General features: G+C 42.7%; 1 protein-coding gene across 1 annotated transcript; it reads right to left on the bottom strand.

Moving 5' to 3' along the window:
* Positions 1 to 536: 536 nt before the first annotated feature.
* On the bottom strand, positions 537 to 9,236 carry LOC139726210 (galactose-3-O-sulfotransferase 2-like). The gene is made up of 4 exons (XM_071637279.1): positions 9,062 to 9,236; positions 7,673 to 7,825; positions 3,638 to 4,164; positions 537 to 1,279 (listed from the first exon to the last, which is right to left on the bottom strand). Exons 2-4 carry the CDS (start codon positions 7,813 to 7,815, stop codon positions 537 to 539), a joined length of 1,413 nt encoding a protein of 470 aa, XP_071493380.1. The 5' UTR covers positions 7,816 to 7,825; positions 9,062 to 9,236.
* Between the last annotated feature and the right edge of the window lie 367 nt (positions 9,237 to 9,603).

Genomic DNA, 9,603 nt, shown 5'->3' with positions numbered 1-9,603 from the left:
TAAGTTATTTACACACTGCAGTAGTCTTCTCATCCAGCGGTTACTGCACAAAAACTTCAAAAATTCATAACTTTTGAACGGATTGTCCAATTTTCCTCAAACTTTCAATGATGTGTTCTACTAATATTGCTACATTCTCTCAATCCTTATGTTTATGAAGGTGAACTTGTCCTTTAACTGCGTTCTCAATGGGTTGCATTGTAAGCAAACTTACTCCTAAGTATCCTCCTTCATATTCGTACAGGATTTTATACATTTATAATACACAATGTAAGATACAAAAAGACATTTCCCAGGTAGACGAAAGAAAGACATATTTATTAAGGCTTAAACGAGAATAGACTTCATTCAGTTTATGAAAGTAGACACTATGAAGTTCCTCTGAACGAAAAATGTTTTCGTGTCTGATTTCTATAACTTGGCTTTGATGAGCAATAAACAAGCAAGGTGATACTTCAGCCGAAAGGTTTCTGCCCTGAATGGTTGGAATACAGGGTCGTCTAGACACAACAAAAGCGTCGCTCCGCAGGCAGTCATCACCTCCCAAGTAACGATGCCTGCTTTTTTCGCAGGTTGTTGAGATACTTTGGAGCCGATAGCGTCATCTTTATGCACTGCTCGTCGTTGAGGGCGCTGTCCTTCAACACGTGCCTGGTGAGAACAGTCTTCATGAATTTCTCCGTCTTGGTCCCACCAAGACATTTGCCCATGAGGGCTTGATTCATTGCCTCCAGCGTCTTTACGTCCTGCCGCATCCTCTCCCTCCCGTAGGCCTCGATCTTCCTCCACAGAGTCCTGTTGAAATGCTCGTATAGGAGGGCATCCCCGCGGTTCCATTTGTACAGCTGTCCGGAAGTTCTCTCTGACATCGTCTTGACCTCCGACTGCGTACGCGCGTTGAGCGTGAAGTGCGTCACATCCTCGAAATCCCAACACATGCTGTCCTTCAGCAGGATCAGGGACTCCGAGGTGTGCTCCGCGATCAGCACCAGATCGAACTCGGCATCCAGGGTCTCGATCTTCTTGCGGATGACGTCCTCGCGAGCGAGATCGGTCTTGCTGAGGCCGAGGTCGTACAGGGTGGGATTCAGGGCACTGTGCATGGGTCGAGGTCCCTGGTGACGTGTGTAGTAAGTCCGCGGATTATTGGCAAATGTAGCCAAACTAACTTTGAATAGATGGTCGAAGCCGTAGTACGTGTACATGCTTTCGTACTGTATGGAAGGGTGTCGGAGGATGGTGATGTAGACCGCTCCTGGGTACATGACTTTGGACATTTCTGTGAAGAAAAATAATGACAGGGAGGAAAATACGTATGCGTGAGTGAGGTTGAAATGACACAGCGTTAATGTCATGATAACGGAGCTACAGAGACTCCAACCCCAAGCACCTTCTGATCTGGAGATTCTCCCGCCTGAAATCCCTAGCAAACGGGAGACTCCAACCTGATGTGCGCGAAGCCGAACATCACGAGCGCAAAGTCCCTTGCGGTCTAGGGTTCTAGATGCTCTCTCGCGCTATTTAAGGCTCATTTTTCAACATACAATTATATTAAGTAAGAAATCATTTCAAGCGGGAGAAATTAGATCTCAAGCGGGAGAATGGGAGATGCTGCAAAAAATGGGCTTTCGGTGGGAGATCTCCCGTCGAAAGCGGGAGAGTTGGAGTCTCTGGAGCTAGTTAGTTCCACAGATTTAAACCAAAGTCCTATAAATTGATACGAAAGGTCTTCAGAGAATCGTTCATTATTGGGCGACTTTAATAATGTATCAAAGTCTCTAGCACACTCAGAAAATCAAATCTTTTGAAATGTGTTTCACGCAGGCACAAAATCTTGCCGGAGCCAGAATCATAACAGTAGATGAAATAAACAGCTCATTTGGCCTAGTATAATACGATCATCCTGGAATAAAAAGTTCAATGATAATGTTATGGATGTTTCTGGTAGCTTGGCCCATTCATGTCACCGATGTTTGATACTGCGCTGCATTTTGATCATCGGCCCTTTATTTTCTTATGTATCTTGCTGTAGCCCCATTATTTCAGGCCAGCTTTCAGGCTGTGGTGGACAACCCTGGTGAAGATCGCAATGCTGAGTTCAAATTTTGAAACAGTTACCCGTCCACTGATAGCCTATATCTTTTATAGTTTCCCCTGCCGTCAACAGTAGGGAGTTTTCGCAAGCACGACGCGGCAGGGAGTTGAGCGTGCCGTGTGCAAAAGTTGCTTCTGTGCATGAGCACATCCGAGAAATGTCTCGTCCTCGGAAAAAGGAGGACGGTATTCTGCCAAAACAGCGTTCGCTCCCGATGCTGGGCGGGAGTGAGCCAACCAGCCAGCCAGCCAATCAACGATCTTGTCCCCACGTCTCCGTCCGGTACAGGAAAGCGAAACTGCTTAGATATGGGAACAGGAGTCTGAGTAAGGGGACTATCACAGCTGATTGCTTCCGCGTATTCTCGGTCTTCCCGTTGTGTGGTGAAAACTCCCGAGTATTACTACTTCTGCAAAGATACTGAGGGCACGATCAAATTATGGGAAGCAAACAGGCTATACGGGCGGCTGAGAATGTTACTGGCTGGTACAACTATTGAAGATAGTATTTGAGTGACAGGTACCAACATAAACAATCTCGGCTGGTCTTTGGTGGACGTTTCGAAACACCCTCAACTACATTCAAGAGCAAAACATCGATCTTCAAATTCTCTCTTACAAAACTGTAGGCGCCACCAACATCAGCGCACCACCTGTCCGGTTGGCCCCTGCATAGGAGTGCTTAAGACATGGTTGGTAAAGGGGACGATTAGTAGTAAACGCCTGACTGCAATTCGAGAGGTCGTAGCAGCGTAACGGATGCATAACAATTTTTCCGGATAGAGATCATCATTGTGCGAATAGTCACGTCTGCCCGATGATGCAATAGCACGACCAGTCACGACTGGCGGACCTGCCACCGAGCGTCAGCCTGCCGCGCGCCCTGGGCCTTGAACCGTCTATACCACCAGTTGTACCTTCTCGCACAGCAATCATCGAACTGTCGCACATTCACTTTTGATGTATGCTCACACCTGTCCGGTGGTACCCAAGCATGAAATTGAGCCAGGGAGCGTTACTCCGTCTTTAACGTTTATTGAGCTCCTTGACAGACTGGTTCTACGAGCGTGTCAGTGATATTCAATTCATGGTTGTACGAGCGTATCCGTAACGCTGCATTTACCGCTAACTTTGATACATAGCTAGAATTGTAGACCTGTGTCGCGCTTTACTTCTCCGAGCTCATTGCAGCCCAAGCGTGATTGTAGCTACATACAAGTGTATATCATTACTTTTTATCTTAGTCATTAGTGGAAGCATTAGTACCAATAGTAACAGAAGTAAAAGTACAATAGAAGTAGTATATGGTAGTAGTAGTAGTAGTAGTAGCAGTAGAGTAGTACGTAGTAGTAGTAGTAGTAGAGTAGTAGTAGTAGTAGTAATAGTAGTAGTAGTAGTAATAGTAGTAGTAGTAGTAGTAGAGTAGTAGTAGTAGTAGTAGTAGAGCAGTATAGTAGTGGTAGTAGTAGCAGTAGTAGAATAAGTAGTAGCAGTTTCATCGTCATTTTATTTTGGACAATGAACATGTAGTAATAATACTTGCCTGGTCTGTTGTATCTTGCATGATTGGCGAGCATGTTGTATTTGCCTGTGGGCGACCTCTTGGCATATTTTGCGTTGAATAAGTTTGGCGTCCCCATGTACACATCGTAGGCTGGCAGGGCAAATATCAAATTGTGCTTATCACCGTAGCGGTATACAATATTTTGAATTGTTGAGCTACCCGTCTTGTGTGTCTTGAGAAAGACGAGGTTTTTCAGGGGGCTTGTGCAGCTGTGGAGGGAGCCCCCAACGTTGGCAACAGCTGCATTTGATTCTCCTCCACTTGTCGCCACTGACTGCGAGGTGAGGTTGACGCCGCCGCTTCTCACGACAGACGAGATATCTGACTGCGAGATCTTTATTGGACTATTGCCGTAATCAGAGGGCGCAATCACGTCGGCCGAGCCCTTGGAACGGTTGTTGTGGGCGGAAAGATCAGGCACGTGTGCATTCTCAGCAGCTGTACCCTTCTCTTTACTCCTGTAGGCGTTATTCGCCTCCACGTGCCTTGTTACAGAATCAATTTGCCTGCAGATCCAAAACATGAATGAAAAATAGAGAGTGAGAATCGAAAAATTACAATAAGCAGGAACAGGCATAAGCAGAATCATAATGAAGGAAGAACTATTCTTGGTCATATATTTACAATAATGATATTATTCAGGTGTGAATTTCCCTCTACAAATTAAATTTGTTAAGATCGCAACTGCTGATCTGTAAATTGACAAACATGTCGGAAAAAGGAACAAGTTGGACTCGAACCTGTCATCTACTGCTTTCCGGGTAGGGCAGCGTTTTTTTAAAGACGGCACAGATTGGGGCATGGCGCGTGTTAAACCTATGGGAAAAACGTTGGGCTAGGGTTTTTGGTTATGGTTAGGGTTAGGGTTAGGGTTAGGGTTGGGGTTAGGGTTAGGGTTAGGGTTTGATGGTTAGGGTTAGGATTATGATTAGGGGTAGGTTTAGGGATAGGGTCCCCGATAGATTTTTAGTTTCCCCAATCTGCGCCGTCTAAAAAAAACACGCTTCCGGGCAGCAGCACTACCAACAGCCTGCCCCGAGTTGCCGGCAGTGACACGATGAACATGAACAAATACCCACTGCTCCGAAATTCCGACATTGTTATGTTAAGTAGTCCAAGGTGGACAAGGCATGGGGTGAAGGTTCAGGTGTGAGTGTACACCTGAACCTCCATCCCTCTGAATAATATCGTTCTTTCATTTTTAATGATATTATTGAATACGATTTTGCAGTATACTTCTATCTCCCTCTTCTGTCTTCTCTCTCTCTCTCTCTCTCTCTCTTACTTTGTCTCTTTCTTCGTGAACCTTATGTCATACATTGTATAGATAAAACAAACTGCGATGTTTGCAAAGTCCCTCTTATTCATCTAAAATTCGATACATGTGAGAAATGTTGTCTTCCTTATTTCTGTGCATCTGTTTCATAAAGCGGACGATACAGAGCATAAATAGTTTATACTGAGGACGGCATGACTCATTATTCTCCTCGAAATTTACACTTCATGGTGTGTCACGAATATTGTCAGGCTCAGTGTAGTGCATACAGTGAGATATCAAAATATTTACAACATACTAGGGTGCAAAACTGACAAAGCAATCTTAGCCGGAAGAAATTGTCGAGACAATAATGTGTGAACTAGGGTGTCAAAACGTAAAGGCAGAACCATCGCGCATGCGCAAACTAAGAGGCATGGGAAGAGCTGTGACGCAGGCCCTGAGATTATGGTATGACGTCACTGTGAAATCTCATTCCGCTAAAATTGAAATCCCGATTTGAACTACTCATGTTGCACGTTTTCGAGCGAATCGTGTTTACATTTAGGACAATAAGATGGAACTCAAACTGACAAACTCAACGCAAAAATACGAGGGGCAGTGAACTCATGTTCGATTTCATGCTCCAGTTACCATGCGTGTGCAAATAAGTCATTCTTTGATTTCATGTGAAGTTGTACGTATTTATGCTAACGATCCGTCGCTTTCACAGAAGGAATGTTTCTGAATCAATCTCTATTACAAGACAACACATTATGACGAGCGAAGGCCGTGTGATTTATTATACTCAGTTCATTCGAGACTACTGAGCGAATTCTCGTCACGCTATAAAGTGTGAAGCAACCCTCGGGTTTACCCACGAGACCGACACCCACGAGTCATACAGCCCACGAGTTCGACATTGAAAATAAAGGTCCATGAGTCATGCAGGTCACGAGTCATACAGTCCATAAGTTCGACATTATAAATAGGCAAATAAAGCTCATGAGTTCGAACCATGGTTGAAACATTTCACGAGTTCGACATTACAACACGTCGCTTTAAGTGTCGATCTCGTGGGCCTTGTCTGCTTAGTGTCAAACTCATGGGCTGTATAACTCGTGGGAAGTATGATTCGTGGGTGTGGAACTCGTGACGTGCACCCGAAGCAACAACCACTGGATGTGTTATACTGGTTGGAACTCAAAGAATTAAAGATGCCTTCCAGATATTTTATATAATTTCATGTAGTGCATTAATCGATAGTGTCGACATGTATAGATTTGTGAAATTTGTCGTGGTCCTTGAGCAGATGTACCAATACTCTGAAAAATCAAAATAATACACTAAACAAGGATGATGACATGGGAGGCTCACATATTCCAGTTATTAGATTAACGTAACAATACCACTAGCTTCACAAGTTCACATGGGAAGAATCTATGCATGCTTTCTTCTTTCGCTCTGGTTCCTTGAGCGCCCATAAATCGATAGTTCATTCTCATGTGAAGTTGCCATATCACCATCCTTGTTCATCGTGATTTGTCGGGAATTTTTAGAACATTCATTAACTTATTCCTCATCCCAATCACTGTAAATTCCGAAATTCTGTATCCTGAAAAAAAAAAAACACACTTTAAAGATGTGTAAATGCAAAAGTCTGAAAATCATCTGTACGTTTCCTTTAAGTCTATGTATTTAGATTTTCATCTGATTTGGGAGAGTTGTGCAAATAGCTCCAAGTGCTAGCTGTGTACACAATATGATTTCGAAAGCATCTAAATGTCTTATAAACCGATGGGACCTATAGCAAGGTGTTGCCGCAACCCGACCGACGCTTCTTAGTGTTTGCATGCTTTCTTTTAACAACTTTAACCGCCTTGGAAGTAATATCCAAAGTCGTATCTCAAGGACTGTCACGAATAGATTTTCGCAAAATGTTTATTGATGATAATCTATGCAAGCAAATTCAGAGTGTGTGCGATACTTCAATCTACTCAAGCTATTGTCCCAAAAGCATAACAGTTTGCATTACCTGGCAGTGATGTGAAATAAAGAAGTGTAATCATCACACGTGCATACATCGCGTTGCTATGAGTTCGTCTGTGTGATACCATAATAATGGATTCTTCAGTATTATAAGTCTAGATGAATTATGTGCTACATCACCAATGTTTACAAGTGACTAATAGAGGCGTGACTATTTCTCTTATATACGTCATTAGTGTTGAAATAAACATGTATGAATAATACGGTAGAAAGTATTTTGATTGAAGAAATGTATAAAGGTTACAAGAAAAATGTACGTGATGACATATTGCGGTGAGAGACAGGCTATACATGTGTGTGAAATTTCAATGAACTATCCATGTTAAGTGAGTTAAAAAGTTACAAAACTACTAATTCATGAGGTGAAATTTTCTCTTTAAACTTTTCGCGTTTTCTGAAGAATTGAGTCTTGTATCATTGATGGTTCGATTTATAGTGAATCGTTTGAATATTGAAAAGACTATCACCATAAACAGCTGCAAGCTTTATTATGTTTGGAAACTGCAGTTTTAAATGCTAGCTGAACGAACATTCACCACTCCTCGTTTTCAATCTCAAAAAAGATTAGTCATTCAACCCCTCCTGTGCCATGAGGGACGTTAAAGAGTGTGTGTGACGCTATAGAGTTTCCTGTGTCAATCGATACTCATAACACAAAAGGGGTTAATGTTATATTAGTGGAGGCAAAATGCAAGGATATAGGAACTTACAGAATTTGGCGGGGCTTCCCCGGCTGCATTACCGGCGCGGGAAGCAAGTCTCCCGGCTGTCCTGTCCGGCTGATGAAAAGAAGAACCAGCGTTGCCAAAGAACCCGCCCCCAACAGGCACAGAAAGCCGCGAAGGTACGCCATGGTTGGCACCCTGCATGGAAGGATCGAGAAAGGCCCAAGAAATGCTGAGCTAAATAAAGTTAAGTATACGTAGAAAATTAGGCAAAGTGTAGAAAACTGATCCGTATTACCACGAAAATTACATTGTCAATATGCAGGCTAGCTTCGGTGCATTTCTATAAAACATTCGAAGAGCTCTGGCAGCAGTTTAACAATTTGAAAGTCTAAGTGAAAAATACAAATGCGCTTGCGGGACTGCAGATAATTACAGTTAATATAAAACTTCATAAAATATACCACTCTTTTCTAAACTGCTCTTAGACTGACAGTCTGATAGGAACGATTCCAAGTTTGTAGACATTTATTAATGACTATATAATTATTTGATGCTGAGTCCTTTTGTCGGATTACGTTATCACAGCCTTTGTACAAAAAATTTAGATACTTGCTATTTACTGTATTTACGACATACACAGGCACAAGCACGCACATACAGTACACGACCGGCGCCACGTTTTTAAAAGTGGGGCCGAGTTTGTATTTCTGGTGCCACTTCTGGGTTTCATCAGTTAAGAAGGAGAAAAAAAAAAGGACTTCAGCGCAATTTTTCTGGTGCCACAAGTATTCTGACAAACCTTTAGGTCCCATTCAGGACAATGGGGCACTGTTTACTATTACAGCTACACGAACCACCATCTCATCCATATGCACTGTATAGCGTTATACCAAAATGTGATGTTATAGTAATTCATCGCTATGGAAACTGGTTTTAAACAACATCACCGGGCCCGAATATCTGTGAACATGCTCGCACCTGGTTCCAACCCATCAAGCTATAACAAAAAACGGTGACATTATCACTTCGATACTCTATCATTTATATTATACCACATTAGAGTATTATACATACCACTGCATAGCTGCATTGAATTGCTCAAACTCTGCGATCAGTAGCAGAAACACTGTTTGTTGTTGTTTTTTTCTTCGATAACAATTGTTAAGTTAATTATACCCACCTTCAAATGTTCCATGCCTTCATCAGAGGACCATGTCATATTCTCCTCCGTTTTCCGATGAACGAATTTCAACTTTAGGTAAATTGCTCTGTATTCGTATATTGGTCTATACCCACCCAACCGGCCAACAGTAGGCCTACTCTGAACCACGTATACGGTGCAGACCCTCTAAGTCGTACACAATATTATGTAATCGTCAGATCATAGTATCGGAGTACGTGGATATGGACAAAATGCAATACCGTACCTACTTCTTGTTTTAACCCTTGACGATAACCCCTCTCTATAAATGTCGTTGAAGTCATCTGAAAATTGACGACACAGGACGTTGACATTGGGCAAAGTCAGCAATGGCTTGGTGAGATCCTATTTCATCGATGGTCATACACAAAGCCATTCCACTTATGATTCGTACGGCCGTAAACGTTATAGGACAATCCATAGTGAATAAGCATAGTGATTGCACGCTCCGGAACGTCCCCTTTCGTGGCGCCCGCTCGTTCGCGATACACACTGTATAGCTGACCAAAGGTCGCCAGGACGTCTTATAAGACAGCCATCGTTCGCACGAATCCCACTCAAGGAGAACAAGGTCTATTGTGTGGTCGTTATTGTTCACTGACATAATGACTGATAAAGTGGCGTGGAAGCCCGATCCCTTGCCATGAATACTGTCAGTGAGAAAAGAAAAGAAAAAAAGAAAGAAAAAAAAAAACACTTTAGCATGTGTTTTGTGTCATAGTATATTCTATGAAATGTTTGTTATATCAATGTGCGTAAATGAAAACAGTCG

The sequence above is a fragment of the Diadema antillarum genome, unplaced genomic scaffold (assembly GCF_040938485.1).
Source record: "Diadema antillarum isolate AM-2024a unplaced genomic scaffold, OU_Dant_1.0 seq00000081_RagTag, whole genome shotgun sequence".
NCBI lineage: Eukaryota > Metazoa > Echinodermata > Echinoidea > Diadematoida > Diadematidae > Diadema > Diadema antillarum.
This window is presented reverse-complemented; position numbering and strand designations above follow the sequence as displayed.

Bases quoted from the DNA above. Each gene is read 5' to 3' on its own strand.
- LOC139726210 (XM_071637279.1), bottom strand. From the start codon at position 7,815: ATGGCGTACCTTCGCGGCTTTCTGTGCCTGTTGGGGGCGGGTTCTTTG. The intron at 4,165-7,672 runs GTAAGTTCCTAT...TTGGATCTGCAG, and splicing joins GGGAAGCCCCGCCAAATTCT to GCAAATTGATTCTGTAACAA. The intron at 1,280-3,637 runs GCAAGTATTATT...TTTTCTTCACAG, and splicing joins TGCAAGATACAACAGACCAG to AAATGTCCAAAGTCATGTAC.